The 26,517-nt window shown below is 46.1% G+C and overlaps 1 protein-coding gene across 1 annotated transcript; it reads right to left on the minus strand.

Moving 5' to 3' along the window:
- Nucleotides 1–1,243: 1,243 nt before the first annotated feature.
- LOC309397744 (UDP-N-acetylglucosamine transferase subunit ALG13-like) lies at nucleotides 1,244–20,142 on the minus strand. The gene is made up of 4 exons (XM_081964039.1): nucleotides 19,974–20,142; nucleotides 11,418–11,580; nucleotides 9,231–9,369; nucleotides 1,244–1,710 (listed from the first exon to the last, which is right to left on the minus strand). The coding sequence occupies exons 1-4, from the start codon at nucleotides 20,052–20,054 to the stop codon at nucleotides 1,602–1,604; spliced, it is 492 nt and encodes a 163-aa protein (XP_081820165.1). The 5' UTR covers nucleotides 20,055–20,142; the 3' UTR covers nucleotides 1,244–1,601.
- Nucleotides 20,143–26,517: the final 6,375 nt, after the last annotated feature.

Consider the following 26,517-nt stretch of genomic DNA (forward strand, 5'->3'; position numbering starts at 1 on the left):
TTGCTTTTTCTTTGAAGACATTTTGCTTCTCATCCAAGAAGCTTCTTCACCTCTGACTGGATGGTGTGATGTGGAAGGATTTATAACCCTTGCCGGTCTGCCATGCTGAGGTTATCACAAAATGCATTTTATCTCCTTGAATAAAATGCAACAGTATGCAGTCTGAGGTTTGAACTTAGAGCAAGTTGAGTTGAGAAGAGATTTATTATTTTTATTTTATTTAGTTTGTCAAACATGTAAAAGATAACAGGTATACGTATAAACATAAATATGAACATAGTAAATGGGTACGAATAAATGGGGACAGTAGGACAGGGATGGCAGGCACTTTGGTGCGCTTATGCACGCCCCTTACAGACCTCTTAGGAATTGGGGGGGGAGGTTCGACAGGAGACAGTCTAAGGTTAAAGTTTTGGGGGTTTGGGGAAGAAACCACAGAGTCAGGTAGGGCATTCCAGGCATTGACCACTCTGTTGCTGAAATCATATTTTCTGCAATTGAGTTTGGAGCAGTTTGTAAATTTGGAGTTAAGTTTGTATCTACTGTGGTTGAAGCTGAAGTAGTCATTGACAGGTAGGACATTGTAGCAGATAATTTTGTGTACTAAATTTACCCTAACCATAATGAGAGTGTGAGAGTTCTCCATTGAGAGGGAGCAAACATGATTTCAAATCTGACCGGGGTGGGTTCCAGCAGTCACTACTGCCGTTTCTCTTGTGCCCACATCCCGCACGCAACTGATGTGCACTGCACACGCATGCACAGTGCAATAAAAAATTCATTGCACATGCGCAGAAGCAAAAAAACGGAGAACCAGTTCGGGGGCATGGCAGGCCTAGGTCGCTGCTGGTTCCAGCGACCCAGGCTGCAAAACCACTACTGGTTTGGCCAAACCAGTAGGAACCCATCTCTGAATCTGAGCAATAGTCCAACTAAGTGACCTGCTCAGAGATCCCACCACAAAGTGGGGCTGATGGCCTCCAAGACAAAAAAAAAAGATCCAAATCAAATTGCGAAAATGTGAACAGGCTGAAGAATTACAGTACATGCATATTTAACAAGAGAAGACTTTATAGATTGCACAGAATTTATATAATTTCATGCATAATGATGTCAGGATTTAGACATTTAAATAGCATGGGGAACTCTCGGCTACTCATATTAAAGTGATACATTTATAAAGGAAACATTAAATTGATCATTATGGTTTACTGAACAAGCCATGATTGCCTAATTTTTTAAAAAAAAAACCATATGCTTGGTTCGTGTACCGTGGGAAAGCCTCCTGCTTAATCATGGTTTATTGAAGGAGACTGAGTTTACAAAGCATAATTACCGTAACACAGATTGGCTTTGGCACTTTGCCCACTTTGTCAACCAAGACAAGGGCCTCTTTGCCTTATATGGCAGAATAGTCTCATCTCCATTTGAGGTTTACAAGATGCTGCATAAAAACATCAGCTGGTTTCACACAAAATGTGAATCGGCTGAACGAAAGCTTTAATTCTCAATTTCATTGGAGGTGACAAACACTATGGCAAACTTGCATAGATCTTATCTCAGTTTCGGTTACGGCACCTCTCTTGTTGAAACCCACATAGTTAACTGCCAATCACGCTGTCCAAGAAGGTAGCAAATTTTTCTGGTTGTCCAGGAAGAAATGGCTTCAGAGTAGACAAGTCCATCGATTTGAGCATCTCCACAAGAGTCCTATGAAAAAGGGAACAATCATCATAACCTATCAAAATGACCATGAAATACTTCTTTTCTCGAATCTGTATCTTGGTTTTCCTATAGTCTATAGCAGTGGTGGGTTCCAGATCCCGTTGCAACCAGTATGATGCAACGGGGCCTGGTGTCCACCATATGAACACGGGCAGCGCACGCAGGCGTCCTTACCTCCTGCGACGCTCCGTCACGCCTCTGCGACGCTCCAGCTGCTTGATGGAGCGTTGCGCAAGGGCCATATACTCCGTGTGTGTGTGCAGAAAGAGCTCAAATACAGATAAGGAGGGTTGGCGGACGGGCGGGTGGGCCCTCCGGAGCATCATACCAGAACGGTACCCTGTGCTCCCGGCAGGCACCGGTAAGCATGTACCGGGGCATACCACCTGCAACTCACCACTGGTCTATAGTCAAAAAAAGAGCTGCCCAAATAATTAAGGATATAGAAGCACACAATGATATAGCTATCCTCAGTATGGTGGGTAAGCTGAAATGGCTGAGCAAATACAAACATACTTTTCAAGTAGACAGCTATTTGAAGTTACAACAGCCAAATCATCTTAGGGAGATATTTACGCGAGTGAGATTCGAACGGCTTGACACAATAGTCAGATATGGGAGATTCCACTCTATATCCTACAATGAGCGCCTCTGCATTTGCGGAGCAGCAGAGGTAGAAGACTTGGCTCACATGCTATTGGATTGTTGCTTGTATAAGGGGGTGAGAGACAGGTACCTTGGTCCATATACCAAACAAAGGACCCACTGGGATCCCCATATCAAAACAACTTCCCTTATGTGAGGCCAGAACCAGAAAATAACATTTAACACAGCACAGTCCTTAAAACAAAATGGTTCGGTTGAGATCTGCATATGTGGGACTGATTGGGGTAGATTGCAGGGGTGACACCGAAATATAATTTTATGTCACTTTATTCTATTTTATATATTTATGTATTAAATTAATTGTATTTTATCCTATGACTATTGTATTTTACCTTACTCTTATTTTAAATTGTTTGTGTAAGATTTTATTGGCGGTATGTGTTTAGACATTGTGCTTTGATGTGGCCTATAGATTTATCAATGAAGCTATCGTATCATATAGTCTTGGACTATGTGGTCAACTTGATACTGTAAGACTTCACATCAGCTATAGAAAGAAATCTCAGGTATCCAGGAACTCAGCACCACATAATCAAAATTTCTCTGAAAAGATAAGCTGATTTATTGTAGAAAAGAAAAGTATATGCAAGAAAGCTAGGAATCAATCTCTTCGTGAATTGCCATATTTTTGGAGTATAAGACGCTCCTTTCCCCCCAAAAAGATGGTGAAAATTTGGGTGCGCCTTATACACTGAATGTAGCCCCACCCATTCACCGTCCCTCACCCTTTGGCCTCTGCCTCCCAGCAATTTACCTCCTTGCAGCAAACGGAGAAAATGGGGTTTGCAGAAGCGGCAATAGGCTATGGCAATCCCGGCAGCCTGAAACAGCTGATGATCGGGGAGGCAGCAAATTGCTGGCGGAAGCAGATTTTTTCTTCTTCTGCTAATCAGGCTGTTTGCTGTTTGGTGCAAGGAGGTAAGTCAATAACTATAAATGACTATAGAATGTTCAAATTATTAGTCATATTTTTTAAAGACTGCTTTATTATTGTTCTAGACAGCTTAACAAAATGAAGAAGCTTTTTAAAATAAATGCTTGATCTGAAGAGACCCAGTGCTATTGTATCTTCTTTTAAATAGCAGAGAATAACTATACTTCCAGAAAGCCACATCAATTTTAACAGCATCTGTACAAGTATAGTCTGAAATGTAACACTACAAACATTGTATATCGTCTGCACTGTTTGCTGTTTGTTGCAAGGAGGCAAATTGCTGGGAGGCAGAGGCAGATTTTCCCCCCCTTGTTTTCCTCCCCAAAAGCTAGGTGTGTCTTACACTTTGGAACGTCTTATACTCCGAAAAATATGGTACACTCTAGCATTCAATTTCCAGGCCTTTTCTCCTCGTTTTTCAAGACATTGCACTTTTGGATTGAAAGCCAAATGCTCTCGCTCCATGTTTACATATCAGTTCTGCCTGGCTTAAGAATCCTTAGTTCCCGCCTCATCAGCTTCAACAGAAATAGTATTTTACACCATGTCTCCACATGCAGATACCTGATTCATCAACATTTTCCATTCGTAAATAGAGTCTAGCATACAAAGACTGCTCCTCATGAATTATTTTAAAACAATGCACACTGTTTATATTCTCCACATGATTTTAAAATAGTGCACCAAATACAGTTAAGACATTATCAGTTACATTCAAAAACTCAAGTGTCCTGAACACAATGTGTTCACATAAATGAAAAAGATGCATGCTGGTTTAATGTGGCAGCCTAGGTCCGGGATGGCAAACCTATGGCACGCGTGCCACCTGTCATTTGTCATTTGTCAGGGCACGCGAGGCGTTGCCCTGTCAGCTGGCCAGCGTGCATGGCGGAAGTTTGGGAAAGGACTTCTGGTTTGCTCGTAGGGCCGGTTTTAGTCCTCCGGAGCCTTCAGGGACCTTCTGGAGAATTCCCTGAAAGTTCCGGAGGACGGAAAATGACCCTACGAGCAAACCGGAAGTCCATTCCCAAACTTCCGGTTTGCCCATAGGGACGTTTCTTTGTGCTCCAGAAGCCTCCAGAGGGCCTCTGGGGTGGGGAGGCTCTTTTCGCCCTCACCAGGCTCCTATAAAGCCTCTGGAACCTGGGGAGGGCGAAAAAAAGCATGCTAAAATGGGGGGGTTGTGCCTGTCATGCACCCATGCGCACTGGGTGTGTGTGTTGCACATTGCATTATGGGTGTGGGACGCCCATGCATGACCCCCCTGCGCTCCCCCCTCTTTTGGCACGCGAGCCAAAAAAGGTTTGCCATCATTGGCCTAGGTAATGTAACACACTGGGACCGTGACCGGGCTGAAGCACAAATTATCCAGCCTCATTTTAGCCTAGCATGTTATACAAACCCAGTTCCAAAGATCCAGTGGTCTATCTTTTTTTGCTTTCCCTTTTGGATGTACTATAGCGTGTCTGAGAAGTGCACAAATGCTTGTCAATTTTAAATCAATTCTAACTCTTATTTCTCCTAAGGGTACTGCTTCTCCAAACCCATTTGCTTCACCATGATGGCATCATTCCTACCAATTCTCCTTCTGAGTCCTAATAGCATGGTGGTTAGAAGACAGTAGTCCTCCACTTAAGATAATGGTTCCCCTAGCACATATGTGCTAGCCGTTCCCGACTCTAGGGGGCGGTGCTGATCTCCATTTCAAAGCCCCAGAGCCAGCGCTGTCCAAAGACGTCTCCGTGCTCATGTGGCCGGCATGACTAAACACCGAAGGCGCACGGAACGCTGTTCCCTTCCCACCAAAGGTGGTTCCTATTTTTCTACTTGCATTTTTTACCTGCTTTCGAACTGCTAGGTTGGAAGAAGCTGGGACAAGTAACGGGAGCTCACTCCATTATGCATAGTGGTCGGTTGCAAATAGTTTTACTACTGGTTCGGGCACGTTCCCGCACGCTCCCGCACAATGCTTCTGCATGTGTGCAGAAGCATCAGAGTGGATGGGCGGGGCCTCCTGCTACCGCTACTACCGGTTTGGCTGAACTGGGCTGAATCAGGAGCAACCAACCACTGTTTATGCGGTGCTAGGGATTCGAACTGCCGAACTGCTGACCTTTCTAATTGACAAGCTCAGCATCTTAGCCACTGAGCTGCCACGTCCCTTCTACTCCTCCACTTACAAACAGTGTAAGTCCTCCACTTACAAACAGTTAATTCAGTGACCCTTCAAACTCACAATGGCACTGAAAAAAATGTGACTGATGACTGTTTCTCATAATTAGGACCTTTGTAGCATCCCCAGGATGACGTGATCAAAATTCAGATGCTTGGCTACTCATGACAGATGTGGTCCCCCTTTTGCAACCGTTGGACAAGCAATGTCAATGGGGAAGCCAGATTCACTAACATCCAGGTTATCAACTTATCAACTATACTGATTCACTTAACAACGGTGGCAAGAAAAGTTGTAAAATGGGGCAAAACTCACTGAACAAATGTCTCGCTGAACAGCAGAGATTTGGGGTTCAATTGTGGTCAAAAGGCAAGGACTCTACCTATAGTGCAAGCAAACTCTGCCCACATCCAGGAGTTTGATCCTGACGGAGCTCAAGATTGACTCAGCCTTCCATCCTTCCGAGGTGGGTAAAAGGAGGACTCAAGATTGTTGGGGGCTAGAAGCTGGCTCTGTAAACGGCTTAGAGAGGGCTGTAAAACACTATGGGGTGATATATTACAATAAAACAATGACTGCCAACCTGCCTTCCATTGAGGACCTGTGCACTGCACGAGTCAAAAAGAGGGCTGAGAAAATATCTACAGACCCCTCACATCCTGGACATCAATTGTTTCAACTCCTATCTTCAAAATGATACTTTAGAGCACTGCACACCAAGACAACTAGACACAAGGATAGTTTTTTCCCTGAATGCTATCACTCTGCTAAGCAAATAATTCCCTCACTCCTGTCAAACTATTCCCTAAGGCTGCATTGCTATTCCTATTAGTCTTCTCATCGTTCCTATCACCCATCTCCTCCCACTTATGACTGCAGGACTGTAACTTTGTTGTTGATATCCTTACAATTGATATTGATATTGTTTCCTGATTGCTTATTTGTACCCTATGATTATCATTAAGTGTTGTACCTTAGGATTCTTGACGAATGTAACTTGTCTTTTTATGTACACTGAGAGCATCTGCACCAAAGACACATTCCTTGCATGTCCAACCACACTTGGCCAATAAAGAGTTCAGTTCAGTTCTATTGTTCTGTTCTGTTCTGTTCTGTTCTGTTCTATTCTATTCTATTCTTCTATTCTATTCCATTCCATTCCATTCCATTCCATTCCATATAAATGTAAGTGCTGCTGCTATTCTTTTAAACTACCTGTTTGTTTCCACTTTCAACTAGCTTGATTTCCACTTATATGGCTGTTGATATATTACCCTCACCCTGCTATTACCCCGTTCATTGCCCATTAGATGAACCTGTTCATCCTGAGTTCAGCTCCACTCCTGCACATTTCTTAACAATGTCAGCATTAACCTGTGCCAGAGTTTGTGAATGCTCCAACACCGGACGTTTTTAAGATGTTGGATATCCTTTTGTCTGAAGTGCTGTAGGGTTTCCTGCCTAAGCAGGGGGTTGGACTAGAAGACCTTCAAGGTCCCTTCCAACTCTGTTATTCTGTTCTAACTAGTTATACAATGAAGCTCTGATAATTTCTCTGCTACTGCAGAAGCTACAAATCAAACCATCTCTATGTTACAGCCCCAAGGTCTAAACCAAACCTCTATTTCAGGGGTGTCCAAACTTGGGAACTTTAAGACTTGTGGACTTCAACTCCTAGAATTCCCCAGCCAGCATGGCTGGCTGGGGAATTCTGGGAGTTGAAGTCCACAAGTCTTAAAGTTCCCAAGTTTGGACACCCCTGGTCTATTTCTTCCACCGTTTATGTGATAACAAACTTCTTGCTCATTTCTCTGATATGGGTGTCAAGACTGCTTTGGTAATGATCTAATATAGTCCCAGGCTTTTTACCTTCAGCTTTGCCACCTTCGGCCCTCACATCATGGCACAGAGGACTTGGCATCGCTTCAAACCAAATTGGCTGTTAGGTTGCAAGAAATCAACTGGATCTCTTGGAACTTTCCTTTCCAGTCATTTACTTGTAAGCAGTTCAAAAAAAAGCAGAAGAGATCTTCATGAAATCATCTGTGCGATGATCAGCAAGCAGAGCATTCATTCCACATGGACAAGGAGATGTGCCCACAAGAAAGCAGACGCCCAAGAAAGTCCAGAGAATGGGTACCACGGACAGCTCCCAGCTACTAGTAGTAGAAAATAGTATTACTACTATTTTCTATGCCAAAGACTATATAAGAAGTTGGCAAATCTGGACTCAGCACTTATAGCTCAAAAATGTTGGGTGACAGATACAGACAAAATTGAAAAGCGTTTCTCTCCCCCCCCCCCAAAAAAAAAACTGAACCAAATGAATGAGAAAATTTACCAGTTTAGTTAGGAAATACACCTCCTGAAAAGCCGTCAGTGACTCAACAATAGAACCGTGATGGCGAACCTGTGGCCCACTCTGCAGTCACATGAGCCGTCACCCAGTTCAGCTCCACCACGCATGCGCGCCTCCTGCCAACCAGCCGATTTTTGGGTCTCTGCCACGCATGCGTGGGGGGTGGAGCGCGTGCAGGAGACGCCCACACATGTGCAGGGGGGGGAGTCACGTGGGCTCCGTTTTTGGTCCCAGGAGGCTTCAGGGAGGCCTGCTAGGCCCAAAACGGGGCACATGGAGGCGTGGCGCGCCCTCCTCCGCACGATCCGTTTTTGGTCCCAGGAGGCTTCAGGGAGGCCTGCTAGGCCCAAAATGGGATGCACGGGGAAGTGTGGTGCGCCCTCCTCCGTATGGTCTGCTTTTAGTCCAAGGAGGCTTCAGGAGGACTGCTAGGCCCAAAACGGGGCACAGGGAAGTGTGGTGCGCTCTCCTCCACATGATCCGTTTTTGGTCCCAGGAGGCTTCAGGGAGGCCTGCTAGGCCCAAAATGGGGCACAGGGAAGTGTAGTGCGCTCTCCTCCGTATGGTTCGTTTTTGGTCCCAGGAGGCTTCAGGGAGACCTGCTAGGCCCAAAACGGGGCACAGGGAGGTTTGGTGCGCCCTCCTCCGCACGATCCGTTTTTGGTCCCAGGAGGCTTCAGGAAGGCCTGCTAGGCCCAAAACGGGGTGCGGGGGGGGGGCACGCACGCATGCGCAGGAGGAGGGGTTGCACAAACCCGCCTAAGGGGTGGGGCACACGGGGGTGTCATGTGTGCATTGCATTCTGGGTGTGGGCACGCACGCGCTTTCAGCACGCAATGACCCAAAGGTTAGCCATCACTGCAATGGAATATTCTATAATAGAATATAATAGAATATTAAGAGTTCATATATTGCTCCGGTTCTTCATAATATTTCAGGTCAAAGACATTTATCGTACCACTGGTTTAGAAGAACCTTCGCTGGATTTCTGGTTCAAAACTGTTCCCAGAAAGCATGAAAGCCAGCTGGGTGACTTTGAGCCAGTTCTTCTTCCTCAGCCCACCTCACAGGGGTGTTGTTGTGGGAAAATAGGAGGAGGAAGGATGTGTATTCGCCATCTTGAACTATTTATTAAAGTAATTAAGGGTGCATAAAATATTTAAAGGAAATAAAAAGTAAAGGAATTACCCCGTGGCAATAGCACAAACAAGAGCTCTCTATCTTGCTTAATTCAGAACTTAAGATAACTAAAGGACCCTCCTCAGCAACAATCAAATTAAAAACACAAAAAGCAGCTGTTTTGCTCCTTCATTTTTTGACTTAAGAGCCAAGAACATCTGCGCGGCAACCAACGATGTTGGGAAAATCCATACCTGCTTGTGCAGTAAAAGAGATGTCCATCTTTGTGCAGCTGCCTGGCCAGTTCCAACTGATGGTTGTCCATAAGCTTGTCATTGATCACAACCAGGAGAGGTTTCCCAGCTTCCAAAACTTCCAAACAGCTGCCTGCTCCTGTAGCAAAAGCACCAGAAGCAGATCATTCCACTTGACATAGCAGCACCCGTTCAGCAAAAATGGGTTGATGGAATAAAATGGATAATAAGAAATTGGATTAAATGAGAAGAATTAACAGATTAATAGAGTTGGAAGGGACCTTGTAGGTCATCTAGTCCAACCCCCTGCTCAAGCAGGGGATCCTAAACCATTTCTGACAAATGGCAGTCCAGTCTCTTTTCGAACAGCTTGCCTCCAGGAGTTGTGAATGCCCCAACACTGGAAGTCTTTAAGAAGATGTTGGATAGCTATTTGTCTGAAACGGTATAGGGTTTCCTGCCTAGGCAGGGGGTTGGACTAGAAGACCTCCAAGGTCCCTTCCAACTCTACTATTGTATTGTATTGTATTGTATTGAAAGCCTCCAGTGATGAAGCCCCCACAACTCCCGAAGGAAACTTCTGTTCCATGGGTTGATTGTTCTCACTGTCAGAAAGTTCCTCCTTGTTTCTAGGTTGAATCCCCCATTAGTCAGTTTCCATCCATTATTCCTTGTCCGGCCTTCAAGTGCCTTGGAAAATAGCTTGACCCCCTCCTCTCTCTGGCAGCCTCTCATGACTGTTTCATGACTGTTTATAACTGCTCACTGACCATAAATACAATACAATTTCTATAGTTGTATCTCCCTTGAATCAACCTTCACATTTGTTTCCAGGGCGCAGTACTCTACATAAATACTCGTCATTGGCATCCTTCAGTCTCAAAAGACGATGGTATCTTGCTCTGGAAAGAGGTCCTAAAGCAGCATCTGGTGTGGCTACAAAGGCTAATTTGGGAGAGGCAATCCCTTCCATACTGCGGGCAGATATATTCTGTGCCCTGCGCAGCCCCCAGATTTCGCTGGTTCCAGGACTTCCTCTTTGCCTCGGCCTGCCGGACAAGTGTCTCTTCAAATAGGAGGAGGCCATGCTACATCTTTAGCCTCCAAGCTGAACGATCAAAACAGTAGTGGGTTTCGGCTCCCGTTGCAACCGGTATGCTGCAATGGGAGCCGGGCGTGCACCATGGGCACGTGCTCTGCGCACACATGCACACCCACTGCATGCAACGCTGCAGCTGCTCGGCGGAGTGTCGCACAGGCGCTGTACGCTGTGCACATGTGCGCAGGTGGCCCGTTTCCTTCAAACACAGGTAAGGAACGAGGGCGGGCAGGCGGGCCCTCCAAAGCACCGTTCCGGTACTGTGGCTGCTGCTTCCGGCAGGCTTCCGGGGCGTACTGCCTGCAACCCACCACTGGCTCAGAGGTCCAGAGGCCTTGAGATCCCTTTTGCAGATATCCTTATATCACAGCTGTGATCTCCCTCTGGGGCACTTTCCCTGCACTAATTCTCCATATAAGAGATCTTTCAGAATGTGACCATTGGCCATTCTCACGACATGGCCAAACCAGTGTGGATGTTGTTAGGGATGAAACCCTAGGCTTGGCTTGGCAATGTATATTAAGCTATTATTACTTTACTGTTACTTTAAATATTAGAGAGAGATGTAATTGGTTTGTTACCTCAAGCAGCTATAAGAGGGAGCCAGAATGGCTGTTATCTCTCTCTCTGCTTTTGTTAGAAGCTGGTTGGTGTTTACTGAGGTATTGTGGTTTGTTACTGTTTAGCTACTTTGTGTGTTAAACTGAGAATATAGATAACTGACTGACTGCACCGTGTATGACTTGGACTGTCAACCGGACTCTGGATACTTCTATATTTCTACATAGTAAACTACTATATTTTTATACTATTCAGTGTCTCTGTATGCTGGTTTGTGCATGTTCTTCCATATCACTCTCATTACGCTTCTCTGCATACTCGCTCTCCCAATGGGGAGCTTAATTACTTAACAGACATCGCTGTTTCAATAGTGTGTACATGCTAGAAATTCCAGCACATAAATAAAGGATGTAAATAAATGATCCACTTTTCCACAACTTATCCTCCTACATTGTTTTTGTTCTTTTCGATGAGGGTGAGCAAAGGGTGGTTAAAAGAGGCTGGGTGATTGTACCGAGATGCTTTACCTGCGTGGCTTATGACCAGATCTGCTTTTTTAACATCTTCGGAAAGTGAGCTCTTGAATCTGAACACTTCCAGAGTAAATGTGGCTGTGCTAAATGAATCTGGACACTCTTTGCCTCGGCCAACTTGAAGGACAAGCTGGTGACAGCCAAGATCCTGTAAAGCCTGCATCAGAAAGAAACATATTGTCAGATCCCTAAAAGTGATACTGCCATTCAGTTGGGAGGAGGGGGGCCTTGGAGTCGATTTATTAACAGTGCCTGTGACAACTGATATTTTACAGCTGGTTTCCTGGCTCCGAAGTGCCTTGAGATCCCATCACCTTTTGGGGGAATGTTTATGATGGCCATGTGGGATGTTTCACTTTAATGTCTAACCGAAGACAGCCACGGGAATGTATGTTTAGTCGACTCTCAGGGCAGCTGGTAAAGGGACCACCTTCACACTTGCGTGTTGCCTAAAATCTGCATTCTGACAAATGGGAGGGGTCTCTACTGCTTTAATTGTAGAATTGTAGAGTTGTAGTTGTTGCAATTGTAGAATTGCATTGCCTAAGGGGATTCGGATGTTGCTTTGAATTTAATGGCTTCCATTCTTCTTAATAAAAGGTTCCTTTTGAAATACTCCATTTCAAGAGTCTTCACTTTCTTAGGTTAGAAGAGGAGCCCTTACACATATATTCTCACTGAGATTAAATATAAACTCATTAAAACCGTGATGGCGAACCTATAGCACACATACCAGAGGTGGCATGCAAAGCCCTCTCTCTGGGCATGCGCGCCGTTGCCAAATGCTGTTCTGGGTTTCGGCACGTGCATGCACACTGGCCAACTGGGTTTTTTTGCACATGGGAGTGCCAGAACCCGGAAAACCAACTGGCCGGTGTGCACATATGCACCGGGCAGCTGCTTTTCCGGTTTCCTGAGCGCATGCATGAGGAGCAGCTGCCCAGCGCACCAGAACACAGAAGAGAGCTGGCCGGCATGCACATGCACACTGGGCAGCTGCGCTTCCAGTTTCCAGCAGTCCCATGCATGCAAAAATGAGCTTGCCAGCATGCAGGCATGCACATGCACACACATGCATTCTGGTTTCGGCATTCGGTGCTGAAAAGGTTCTCCAACACTGCATTAGAAGCTACAAAGGTGAATTTATTTCTCTCTCCAAGAGGAGAAAATGTGCATGACACACTATTTACAAATGTGCTTCTCAAAAAATATTGGACTAAAATACATTCGTGGTTGGGAAAAAATGATACAACAACATATTGACTTAAAACCTGAAATATTTTTGCTAGGGATTTTACCAGAAAATTATAGTAAAGAAAATGTATATTTGATTATTCATGTTATAACAGCAGCTAGGATTGTATTTGCACAAAATTGGAAAAGGGAAGAGATTCCCACAGAGGAGAATGTGATTAGGAAAATATTAGAATGTGCAGAAATGAACAAATTGACACTGGCTATCAAAGAGAAAGAACAAACCAATTATTATACAATTTGGGAATCTTTTTATTAGTGGTTAGAAAACAGACATAAGAACTAATAGTAAAAGAAGTTATCTAAAGTATAGAAAGCGTATTAATAGTTCATATAACTAATAGATTTAAATAAATTACAATGGGATTGTTATAATATTAGATACGGTATTGGAAATTAAGTTAAGATGAGATTAAATTATGAATAAAATTGTATACTTGAACGTTGGCACAAACTATGTATACCCAGGCGATACACTGGTTAATGGAAAATGGATTGTTTATATCAAAATAAAATAAAAAATATATTAAAAAATACAGCTGTGCTTCTGTATCCTTTTGTAAGAAAAGAATTATTACTAATACATTATTGGTTTGGGGGACGGGTGTTTTTTTTTTATTGCCTTCAAAGCAATGTTGACTTCTGGACTGGATAAATCCCTGCAGTTTTCCTGGCAAGGTTTTTCAGAAATAGTTTGGCACTGCCACCTTCCCCGGGCTGAGAAATAGGAACTGACCCAAGGTCACCCAGCTGCCTTTATGCCTAAGGCAGGACTACAACTTGGTTCCTTCCAAATACGTTAGACTATATTTTCTCGATTGCAGAAAATACCACTTCAGCAACAGAGTGGTCAATGCCTGGAATGCACTACCTGACTCTGTTGTTACATCCTCAAACCCCCATAGCTTCAACCTTAAACCGTCTACTGTACACCTCACCCCATTCCTAAAAGGTCTGTAAAGGGGGCGTGCATAAGCTAATGTTCCCCATTTATTTGTACCCATTTCCCATGTTTTTATGCATGTTAATTCTTATTCCTGTTCTCTTGTACACGGGTGACAAACTAACTAACTAAAATAAACAAATAAGTCCCATCAGCTGCTCTTAGTATAACCAATAGCCAATAATGGCAACTGTAGATTGAAAGAGGGAAAAATGGCTATGCTGGCGCACCCATTCATTCTCATCGTACCTAAAAGCAACGCAGTGCTCCATCAAATGATCTAAAATGGCATGATGGGCTGGTCACCTGCTTTCCTTGCTGTCAATCAACTCAGCAGGCATGCACTTAAATCAGAGACAAAGCATCGCCTTTTAGCCACCAATGTGGAATGTAAACTGTAGACTGAGTCATTTTAAAGAGCTGTAGAATTTTCAGAAGGGAATAAATAAGGACAGGAAGGGCCATTGCAACCCCAAGTACCTAGTTATCATCTAGACATCTGCTTCCCCCCCCCCCACTCATTACTGAAGAATTATCCAGGACAATGCCTCCTACCCCCCACATTGACATTGACTTATGGGACCAATGCCTTCTACCTCCCCCCCATACTGACTTATTTTTACCATCTACAGCACCTTAACCCCTACTGGAATTTTGTTGATAATAACTTATTCGAGGTTAGACTTGCTCCGCCTGCGAGAGGCCCCTCTCTCGCAGGTTTGGCCCTTGGCTCTTTCAAGGGCCCGCCTCGAGGACGGGTTCGTGGACCCCGAGAGGTGCAGGAACCGGAAGCTAAGGGGATTTTTAGTAAAATGTTTTTTATCTTTTTTAGGGGGTTCCAGGGTGGGGGGGAGGGCTAATCAGACCGGGAGGAGAGCCAGTGCCGGACAGACAGGTGAGTCCAGGAAGGACGGGGATGCGGTGGAGGGGGGGAATATAAAGGTCACTAGAGCAGAGGGTTGTCCTATCACAACGGTCGTGGGGAGGAGGGGATGCGAGGACAGGATAAGATCCCAAGGTCGGTTGGGAGACCGTGGCTGCTGGTTACGCCTGGTCGCTTGTACCAACCCCTGCAGTCTAGGTGGACAGGTGCTACAGAGCCAGGGCCTGCGGCTGATGCTTTGCAACGCAAGGTCTGTTACCAACAAGGCCCCCCTCATTAATGAGTTGATCTCAGAGGGGGAGCTAGACCTTGCAGGGATAACGGAGACCTGGTTGGGCCACGAGGGTGGTTTACCCCTCGTGGAAATGTGCCCACCAGGCTTCCGGGCATTCCATCAGCCCCGGGCCCTGGGTAAGGGTGGTGGGGTGGCGGTGGTTATGCGGGAATGTTTAGAGCCGAGGGAGTTCACTGTCCCTCAGATACCCGGGTGTGAGTCCCTTGGTGTGAACTGGGGCCCAGGGAGGCAGTGGGGCTTGCTGATTGTATACTTGGCTCCTCGCTATGCATCAGCAGCCCTGCCCGAGCTCCTCGAGCTAATCTCAGCGACGGCAGTTGAGACTCCCAGACTTTTGGTCATGGGGGACTTCAACTTGCCGTCAACGGGAGCGGCTTCCGAGGTGGCTCGGGAGTTCATGGCTTCCATGACGGCCATGGACCTGACCCAATTAGTGCAGGGCCCCACTCACGAAGGGGGCCACACACTGGACCTCATTTTTGTATCTGAACAGTGGACGAGTGATCTGGGAATAGGGGACTTAGTCATCACGCCCCTGTCATGGTCAGACCACTCATCCCTCCGGCTGGACTTCCCTGGCACTATCCCCCACCGCGAGGAGGCGGAACCAGACTCTACAAGCTGGTACCGCCCCAGGCACCTGATGGAATCGGATAGATTCCAGACGGAGCTTGGGCCAATACCTGTAGCCTTGTCCCGCTCCCGCTCCGAGGACCTAGTGACTGCCTGGAATAGGGCGACGACTGGGGCCTTGGACCGGGTTGCGCCTTTGCGACCTCTCCTGTGGCATCGACCCACCCGGGCTCCTTGGTTCACTGAGGAGCTAAGGGTGATGAAGCGCCACAGGAGACGTCTAGAGAGCAGGTGGAGGTCCTCACGCTCCGAATCTGACCGAACACAGGTAAGAGCCTATTTGCGGACTTACCTTGTGGCAATAAGAGCGGCCAAGCGCAGACATTGTGCTGCCCTTATTGCGTCCGCGGATAACCGCCCTGCCGCCCTGTTTCGGGTGACCCGCTCCCTTTTATCGCAGGGGACGCGAGAGACACCCTTACAGGGAAGAGCAGAGGAGTTTGGGGAATATCTTCAGGACAAAATCGATCAGATCCGGAACGGATGGACCTCCGTCAGTGGACCAGACGAGCCGTCAACAGCGAGTCTTGAGAGACCATTCTGGGAGGAGTTTGACTCTGTTGCCCCCGAGGATTTGGACAGGTTGCGTGGACGGCTACGACCCACCACATGTTCAATGGACCCGTGCCCCTCCTGGCTGGTACTGGCAGCCTGGGAGGTGACACGAGGCTGGCTTCTGGGCCTGGTGAACGCCTCATTGGGTGAGGGTTACTTACCAACCGCCTTGAAAGAGGCGGTGGTGAGACCCTTGCTCAAGAGACCTTCGCTCGACCCAATGGAGCTAGCTAATTACCGTCCAGTCTCCAACCTCCCCTTCTTGGCGAAGGTTATTGAGAATGTGGTGGCGCAGCAGTTTCCACGACACCTGGACGAATCCGACTATCTAGACCCACGCCAGTCCGGCTTCCGACCCGGGCACAGCACTGAGACAGCCTTGGTCGCGTTGGTTGATGATCTCTGGAGGGCCAGAGATAGGGGTTGTTCCTCTATCCTGGTCCTATTAGACCTCTCGGCGGCTTTTGATACCATCGACCATGGTATCCTATTGCGCCGGTTGGAGGGGATGGGAGTCGGAGGCACCGTTTTGCGGTGGTTCGGCTCCTACCTCTCCGACCGGAAGCAATGTGTGTTGACAGGGGGGCAGAGGTCGTCCCTGAGGCCACTCACTTGTGGGGTGCTGCAGGGGTCGGTCCTCTCGCCTCTCCTGTTCAACGCATATGTGAAGCCACTGGGTGAGATCATCCGTGGCTTTGGGGTTGAGTACCACCTGTACGCTGATGACACTCAGCTGTACATTTCAACCCCAAACCACCCCAACGAGGCTGTCGAAGTGATGTCCCGGTGTTTGGAAGCCGTCGGGGTCTGGATGGGGGACAACAGACTCAAACTCAACCCCTCCAAGACCGAGTGGCTATGGGTACCGGCACCTCGGTTCAGCCAGCTGACACCATCGCTGGCCATAGGGGGCGAACAACTGTCCCCTGTGGAGCGGGCGCGCAATTTGGGCGTCCTCCTTGATGCCCAGCTGTCACTGGAGGACCATGTGGCAGCCGTGGCAAGGGGGGCGTTCCACCAGGTTCGCCTGGTGCGCCAATTGCGCCCCGTACTGGACCGGAGTGCCCTGCGCACGGTCACTCATGCGCTGTTGACGTCTCGCCTGGACTACTGCAATGCCCTCTACATGGGGCTTCCCTTGGGACGCATCCGGAGACTGCAGCTAGTTCAGAACGCAGCCGCGCCGGTTATCATGGGGAGTACACGTTACTCCCACGTAACACCGCTCCTGCGCGAGCTGCACTGGCTACCTGTGGCCTTTCGGGTGCGTTTCAAGGTATTGATCACTATCTTTAAAGCGCTCCATGGCATAGGACCTAGATATCTGCAGGATCGCATCCTACCACACACGTCCCTGCGACCTATTCGCTCACACAGGGAGGGACTCCTCCTGGTGCCGTCCGCTAGGCAGTGTCAGCGGGCGACACCTAGGAGTAGGTCCTTCTCTGTGATGGGCCCAACCCTCTGGAATGACATCCCCCCGACATTCGAACCACCACCGACCTCCGTTCCTTCCGTCAAAAGTTAAAGACTCACCTATTTCAATCAGCTGGCCTGGCACTTTCTTAGTTTTACCTCCCGGGGATTTATTTTAATTGGGTTTGGGTTTTTAATCGGGGATGTTTTTAGGGTTTTAGAATATATTTATTTCTTGTACAGCCTATCTCCTCCATCCAAATGTATTTAATTGTTTTATGATTGTATTTTTATCTGCATTGACTGTACACCGCCCCGAGTCCCTTTGGGAGAGGGGGCGGTCTAGAAATCCAATAAATAAATAAATAAAATAAATAGTTATTTGATACAATAGTTCAATTGGCTTATAAAATACATTATGTAAGGTAAGATTATTTAAAAGAGCTACGGAAATCTGCAAAGATTGTTATTGAGTAAATATATTGAAGACCAAACTGTCGAACTATACTCATCAAGGGATATTGTGTGGTCCAGATAGTCAAGATGGGGGCTGCATTTTGTAAGCAAACTGGCAAGCAAAACTCTACTTGAGGACATAAAAAACAGGTGGCTCTTTGATTGCACAGTTGCAAATGCCATTCTGATTTTTTTTTAATCACATTCTGTGAATACGACTCCTCTGAATACTCTGCAAAACCCAGGTACGGCAATCATGCATTTATGAATTTATTTTCTTTGGCCAATTCAGGCGGCCTCCTTCCGAGCGAGCCAATTGCACTAAGAGTTGTTAACCTAATCTTGAGTAGCTTCTTCTCTGGTAATATTGAACTGCTAACCAGAGCATGCAAAACCTTTGCTAGTGTATTCTTGAATACAGCTCATCTGCCTGGAACCCGCACTGCATATCGGACATTAATACAATTGAGCAAGTCCAGAGATATTTCACGAGAAGAGTCCTCCACTCCTCTGCTCACAACAGAATCCCTTATGCTACCAGGGTTCAAATTTTGGGCTTAGACAACTTAGAACTATGCCATCTTTCGTCTGACCTGAGCGTAGTACACAAAAGTATCCTACCTCCTACCTGTCAATAACTACTTCAGTTTCAACCCCAACAACACACGAGCACACAATAGATACAAACTTAAAGTGAACTGCTCCAAACTCGATTGCAGAAAATACGGCTTCAGCAACAGAGTGGTCAATGCCTGGAATGCTTTACCTGACTCTGTGGTTTTTTGCCCAAACCCCCAAAACTTTAACCAGAGACTGTCTACTGTCAACCTCACCCCATTCCTAAGAGGTCTGTAAGGGGCGTGCATAAGCGCACCAAAGTGCCTACCGTCCCTATCCTCATGTCCCCATTTATACATATCCATTTCATGTATTCATAATGTTGTATATTTAAAAACCCCTCGCATCCTGGACATAAATGGTTTCAACTCCTGCCCTCTAAACAACGCTATAGAGCCCTGCACACCAAGACAACTAGACACAAGAACAGTTTTTTCCTGAACGCCATCCCTCTGCTAAACAAATAATTCCCTCACCACTGTCAAACTATTCACTAAGGCTGCATTACTATTACTATTAGTCTTCTCATTGTTCCTATCACCCATCTCCTCCCACTTATGACTGCAGGACTGTAACTTTGTTGCTTGTATCCTTACGATTTATATGGATATTGATTGTTTCCTGATTGCTTATTTGTACCCTATGACTATCATTAAGCGTTGTACCTTATGATTTTGGAGCAATGTATCTTGTCTTTTTATGTCCACTGAGAGCATCTGCACCAAAGACAAATTCCTTGTGTGTCCAATCACACTTGGCCAATAAAGAATTCTATTCTATTCTATTCTCCATTCCTATTCTATATTCTATCCTATTCTATCTTCTATTCTGTATCCTATCCTATATCCTATCCTACCCTATTATTCTATTCTATTCTCTATTCTATTCTGTTCTCATTTCATATTCTATCCGGTTCTAATCATTTCTAATCTCTATTCTATTCATTACCTTCACCCTGCAATTGCACTGTTCCTTTCCCATTAGATGAATATGTTCATTCTGAGATCAGCACTACTTTTGTATAGAACTCTAAATGTCATTTTGAGAGGGATCCCTTGGATTTAACAGATTAACAGAGTTGGAAGGGACCTTGTAGGTCATCTAGTCCAACCGCCCCACCCGCTCAAGCAGAAGATCCTACACCATTTCTGACACATGGCAGTCCAATCTCCCCTATGAATTTATTTCCTTTCTTCCGAGCGAGCCAATTGCTGCAAAGGGAGGACTCGGGGGAGAACTTCCCTCCCTCCCCACCAGATTTTCCCACGCAAGAAAACTTTCAAAAGGGCCAAAAAAAAGTCAGCTTGGAATGCAGAGGGACCATAGAGACGCGGCCCGCCGGCGCCTAGAAAAGGCACCGGAAGTGACGCAAAACCGCAGCCTCGCTTTTTCCGCCCTCCGGCGGCCAGCTATTCGCTCCGAGACGCGGCGCGAGAGCTTTCAAAGGCGGTGTTCGGGGGGGGGGGGAGAGTGCGAGGACGGCGTCGGAAGACTCGCCTGGATTGCTTCGGGAGCCGTCACGGCGGCAATGAGGTCGTCGAAACTGGTGGTGCCGACCGTCACGAAAACGGACTTCATGGCCGACGAGAAGGCGGAGCGACCATAGAGATGAGGGCGGCTGGAACGGCCCCGAGAGAGCTACCACACCTCCGAGACGAAAGATCGCCGAAGGGGGTCGCCTTAAGACCAGGAAATGCCTGGACTCGGGATGTTCGTAGAGATATGATAATAGACTCGTACGACTCACCATGTGGTGCACGCATTCCGGGCTCCATTTAAAAAAAAACACTTCGTTTTACAGAGTCCCCAAACTTGGCAACTTTAAGACTTGTGAACTTCAACTCCCAGAATGCTGAGAATTCTGGGAGTTGAAGTCCACAGGTTTTAAAAGTTGCCAAGTTTGACTTTTATTCTGGGAGTTGAAGTCCACCAGTTTTAAAAGTTGCCAAGTTTGAATTTAATGTCAGATTTAAAGTTTAAACCGACACCAAAACACCTGAATGTAATGAGAGGGACAAAGAACCGCTTGTCCTTTACATCTTTGGAGTTGCAGCAGCTCCCTATAACATCTGGCCAGCAGCTGTGCCGGTGGGGCTGTATGGAATATGGAATCCAAAGAGAGAGAGAGTGCAAAGAAAGTTTTGCAACATGAAAAAGGACCCTGCAAACTCCAGTGGCATTTTGCCTGCAACACTAGGTAAGCAAGAGAAATATTATTATATTTTGAGTTCTGCCATTATTATTATTATTTCTTTGCAATTGCTTCGCGGCAGTGCCATTTAATGCTCCTGTTTCTGTTAAAAGAGTTCCAGCTTTAGCAAAATTCAGTTTTTGCCTTCCTTTGCAGATTATTCTTTTACGCTGCGGCAAAGGTTCCCTCCCCATTTGTTCTCTTGTGCAACTAGAGACCAACTGGTTGAGAGAGTTGGAAGGGACCTTATAGGCCATCTAGTCCAACCCCACTGCTCAAGTAGGAGACCCTACATCCGTGATGGCGAACCTATGGCACGCGTACCAGAAGTGGCACACAAAGCTATCCCTCCAGTCATGCAAGCGATCACCTGTTGCTCTTCCAGGTTCCAGCGTGCCGGCAAGCTGGTCTTCCCGCATGAGGCAGCACCGGAAACCAGAAGCGCAGCCGCCCGGTGCGCATGCGTGTGCCGGGAAGATGATTTTCCAGTTTCCCGCATGCGCACCTGGCAGCTGCTCTTCGTTCATACATGCACAGCAGAAACCAGAAGACCAGATGGCTTGTGCGCATGCACACGCCGGAAACCAGATCATCTTCCCAGTGTGTGCATGTGCACTGGGCGGCTGACCTTTCGGTTTCTGATGTGCACCAGCCAGCTGGTCTTCATGCGTGCATGCAGGCCCAAAACCGGAACACCAGGTGGCCGGTGTCCATGCACGTGCCAGAAACAAGTAGATCATCTAATTAGATAAACTAATCTTTCCTTTTCCTTTGTCTTTCCTCTTTCTCTTTCTCCTTTCCTGTCCCTTCCTTCTTGGATGCTCACATGCAAAAGGGGAAACAAGAGCAACAAAGAGGATTAGGGGCCTGGAGACTAAAACACATGAAGAACGGTTGCAGGAACTGGGGATGTCTAGTTCAATGAAAAGAAGGACTAGGGGAGACATGATAGCAGTCTTCCAACATCTCAAGGGCTGAAACAAAGAAGAAAGAGTCAAACTATTCTCCAAAGCACCTGAGGGTAGAACAAGAAGCAATGGGTGGAAACTAATCAAGGAGAGAAGCAACTTAGAACTGAGGAAAAATTTCCTGACAGTGAGAACAATTAATCAGTGACAATTAATCATTAAGAAGGTGTTGGATAGCCATTTGTCTGGAACGGTATAGGGTTTTCTGCCTAGGCAGGGGGTTGGACTAGAAGACCTCCAAGGTCCCTTCCAACTCTACTATTGTATTGTATTGTATCTTTCCGGCAAACTCATGCGCAATGGGAGCCTTCTCTTCCGGCTCCCGGTGCGTGTGTGCATGTGTGCGCTCCAGTTTCAGCACTCAGTGCCAAAAAGGTTCACCAACACTGCCCTACACCATTTCTGACAATTGGCAGTCCATTCTCTTCTTGAAAGTCATGCATTGGATGGTATGCAAGGCAACGATTCAGTTGCTTTCATATCCTTGCTTTATAAACAGATACAACCGTTCGTTTAGCATCAAAAGTCGCAAGATCCCCATGACCATGTGATCCAAATTCGGACGCTTGGTAACAGGAATGTATTTGTGACAATCGAACATGTTTGGCAACCTCCTGACAAGCAAAGTCAATGGAGAAACCAGATCCACTTCAAAACTACATTTACAAACTTAACAACTGCAGTGATTCACTTCAGGGTGGCAAGAAAGGTCCCAAAATTGGGTAAAACCCACTTAACCCTTGCTTAGTAGCAGAAATTTTGGGCTCAGTTGTGATCGTAAATCAAGGATTATCAGCATGAAAAATCTATCTATCTGGTGTTTGCTTCTCCCGTAATTTTTTTTTAAGTGCCTGGAGCTGTCCTAACTATGGTCAAACAAACAGAAGGATTTATTTATTACCATATTTTTCGGAGTATAAGACACACCAAGGTTTTGAAGAGGCAAATAAAAAAAAGGGTTTTGCACTCTGCAAACCTCCCAAAAGTGGCCCATTTTTTCTGGTTTTTTTTCCCAAAAAAAGGGCATGAATAGCCCTTAGGAGGCTTGTAGAGTGGTTCTGGGGGGTGCCCCCCCCCAAACGCGCAAAAAACTGCCCATTTTTCACAAAAACGGCCCGGTTTTGTGACAAAAAAGGGCATGGATAGCCTTTAGGAGGCTTGTAGAATGCTCCTGGGGGTGGGGTGGGGGGCAAAATTGAGCAAAAAACGGCCAATTTTTCACTCATTTCTGCCCTCCCCAGCTCCCAGGAGCACTCTGGAAGCCTCCTAAAAGCTATGCATGGCCATTTTTGTGAAGGGGGCGAGGTTTCGGGAGGCAAAAAAATGCTGTATTCAGTGTATAAGACGCACCCAGATTTTCAGCCCCTTTTTTGAGTGAAAAAGGTGCGGCTTATACTCCATCAGAGCTGTCACCACCTGAACTTCCAAATAGAAATGATCCTTGGCTCCATTTGTGGAAAAACATACAGAGAGTCCTCAACTGAACAACCACAATTGAGCCCAGAATCAATGTTGCTAAGTGGGACATTTGTTAAGTGAGGTTTTGCCCCATTTGGCGACTTTTGTTATGCGAAATTCTGCGGTTGTTACATTAATAACACGGTTGTTAAGTGACTCCGGCTTCCCCATTGACTTTGCTTGTGAGAAGGTCGCAAATGAAGATCCCATGTCTCTGGGACACGGCAACCAACGTACCTATGAATCATTTGCCAAATGTCTGAATTTTAATCACGTGACCATGTTGGATGCTACAACAGAAGTGTGAAAAACAGTCACAAGTCACTTTTTTCAGTGCTTGGTAACTTTGAAGGTTCACTAAATGAATTGCTGCCCGTCGAGAACTACCGGTAATTTTATTAAAAGGTGTATTGCAGTAAGGTACCCTGTTTCCCCGAAAATAAGACCTCCCTGGATAATAAGCCCAATCGGGCTTTTGAGTGCATGCGCTAAAATAAGCCCTCCCTGAAAATATTGCAACACAGCAGCAGTCATGAGGTGACCATGCTCGCCCACTCCTGCACCTCAAAAATAATAAGACCTCCCCGAAAATAAAGCCAAGCGCTTATTTCGGGGGTCAAAAGAAAGTAAGACCCTGTCTTATTTTCGGAGAAACATGGAAGAAAGCACATTACGGCATAGCAGAATGAGCAAAACTCAGCTAGAAATGGCACTGTAAGATTATATCCACTGATAAATAGCCAAGTCCTGCTCGCATGGGGCTTGCCGCTAGAGTTGTATTGGATACTTGTGTACACACAACTTGGGAGGGGGAGATGTTGTTAGCTAACCTCTCCGTGTATGAACCTGTCTCAGAAAACATAAGCTGATTATAGGAAGTTGAGTCTTAGCACTCCAATGTGGGCAAAGTTATGCCACAATCTCTGATGCCTTTGCTATGGCCCCCCCTCTCGCCCTGCTGATCTTCGCTTCTTAATGTGCTGTGACTGCAAGTTATTTTGTTTAATCCTCCTTAAGAGCCATGCATTTAAAAAAAGGTAACACGCATGACCTAATCTCTCCCGTATTTTTAATGTCGTGTAAAAAGGACACTTTAAATGTACTCTCTGATTAACTGACAACTCCCACTGTCAGCAGCTTCGATCCCTTGAAAGTAATCCTATCAAAATCCAACTGGGTCTTTAATTACGTGCCATCGAGTCAGGATTGACTCTTTGCGGCCACACAGATAGATTTTCCCCCTGAGGATGTGTACTCGTTACCACTCTAACGGAGTCCGCCCACCCTCCTTATCATCCTCTTCTCTTTCCTTCCCCTTTTCTCAACATCCGAGCCTTCTGCAGAGAGCTGGATCTTCGCATAATGCATCTGAAGTAGGATAATTTGAGTATGGTTACCATGTTTCCCCAAAAATATGACAGGGTCTTATTTTCTTTTGACCCCTGAAATAAGTGCTTGGCCTTATTTTCGGGGAGGTCTTATTATTTTTAAGGTGCAGGGAGCGGCAAGCGTGGTCTCCTCATGGCTGCTGCTGTGTTGCAATATTTTTGGGGAGGGCTTATTTTAGCGCATGCGCTCAAAAGCCCCATTGAGCTTATTGTCTGGGAAGGTCTTATTTTCGGGGAAGCAGGGTGTTTGTGCCTCAAATGAGAAAACTGGGTTGATTTCTTTGCTGTTACATTTGTTTTCTCAGCTGTCCATGGTATTCTCAGGAGTTTTCACCAATTCAAAGTTTAAAAATACGTTAATATATTTTAAAATGTATTAAAAAGTTGGCATAGGTAGTAGTCCTCAGCTTATGACCACAATTGAACTTATTTATGTTGCAATTTAAGTGAGACAGTTGTTCAGTGAATTTTGCCACATTTTACGATTTTTCGTGCCACAAGTGTTAAGTGATTCACTGCAGTGGCTGAGTGAGTAACATGGTTGTAAAATGAATCTGGCTTCCCCATTGACTTTCTGGTCCCAATTGTGGTTCTAAGTCAAGAACTATCTGTAACAATAATAAAATGTGGCAACCAGAAGTTCTTGTGCGTCTAGAAGGTACCAATCCTTCCTTTTTGTGACTCAGTGGCTAAGACGCTGAGCTTGTCGATCAGAAAGGTTGGCAGTTCAGCGGTTCGAATTCCCAGCGCCATGTAACGGAGTGAGCTCCCGTTACTTGTCCCAGCTTCTGCCCACCTAGCAGTTCGAAAGCACGTTAAAAAGTGCAAGTAGAAAAATAGGAACCACCTTTGGTGGGAAGGGAACAGCGTTTTGTGCACCTTCGGCATTTAGTCATGCCAGCCACATGACCACGGAGACATCTTTGGACAGCGCTGGGTCTTCGGCTTTGCAACGGAGATGAGCACTGCCCCCTAGAGTCAGGAATGACTAGCATATATGTGCGAGGGGAACCTTAACCTCAGACCACAATCATAAGAGGAAATAAATCATGATCTTGCTTGCAATTAAGCTCTTCTACTTGGCACACCAAGTAGAATTTTGGAAGATGTGGACTATTTTTGAAAACATCCTGTAATCCTTGCCTTACGACCATAATTTCTGTTAAGTGAGACATTTGCAAAGTGAGTTTTGCCCCATTTTACAACCTTTCTCGCTACTGCTGTTAAGCGAATCCCTGCAGTCAATAAGTTAGAAACCTGGTCTTTAAGGGCATCTGACTTCCCCATTGACTTTGCTTGTCAGAAGGTCGCAAAAGGAGATCGCGTGACCTCGGGACACAGCAACGGTCATAAGTATGAACCAGTTGCCGAGCATCTGAATTTTGATCATCTGACCATGGGGAACGCCGCAATGGTCATCAGTGTGAGGAGGCAAGCATGGTCACCTCATGGCTACTGCTATGTTGCAATATTTTTGGGGAGGGCTTATTTTGGGGGAGGGCTTATTTTAAGGGCATGCGCTCAAAAGCCCAATTGGGCTTATTATCTGGGGAGGTCATAATTTAAGGGAAACAGAGCAACAGAAATTTTGGGCTCAATTGTAGTCGTACGTCGAGGACTATCTGTGTAGGAAGACAGTTCTTCCCCCCCCCCCTCCTTCTCTTCAGTAGACTAGATAGATCCCAGTTCCCTCAACCTCATAGCTTTGGCCAGATCCTCTGGTTTCTAGCTTTAAAACAAACTGAAGTCAAGCCGGATTTGCTGCAGAGAAGCAGAGCTGCCTGCATGGCCCTGAGTTCAGCTGGGGATACATTTCAAGCTCTTGATTGTTTTCTGTTTATAAACAACTGGCCCCTAAGGTGCTCATTAGCTGCCAGGATTGCATGTTCAGGTCCATGGCAGGTTGTGTTTGTGGAGGGTTCTGTTTTTCCATAACCAAGGTAAAGGCATCTGTGTCATCTTTTCAGACTGCAGGGTGGTTAAATGCCATATTCCCGTGATGGCGAACCTATGGCACGTGTGCTGGAGGTGGCATG

The sequence above is a fragment of the Natrix helvetica genome (genome assembly GCF_964273705.1).
Source record: "Natrix helvetica genome assembly, chromosome: 11".
Lineage (NCBI taxonomy): Eukaryota > Metazoa > Chordata > Lepidosauria > Squamata > Natricidae > Natrix > Natrix helvetica.

Bases quoted from the DNA above. Each gene is read 5' to 3' on its own strand.
- LOC309397744 (XM_081964039.1), bottom strand. From the start codon at position 20,054: ATGAAGTCCGTTTTCGTGACGGTCGGCACCACCAGTTTCGACGACCTC. The intron at 11,581-19,973 runs GCGAGTCTTCCG...TTTCTGATGCAG, and splicing joins CGGCTCCCGAAGCAATCCAG to GCTTTACAGGATCTTGGCTG. The intron at 1,711-9,230 runs GTATGGATTTTC...CCTTTTTCATAG, and splicing joins CTCTTTTACTGCACAAGCAG to GACTCTTGTGGAGATGCTCA.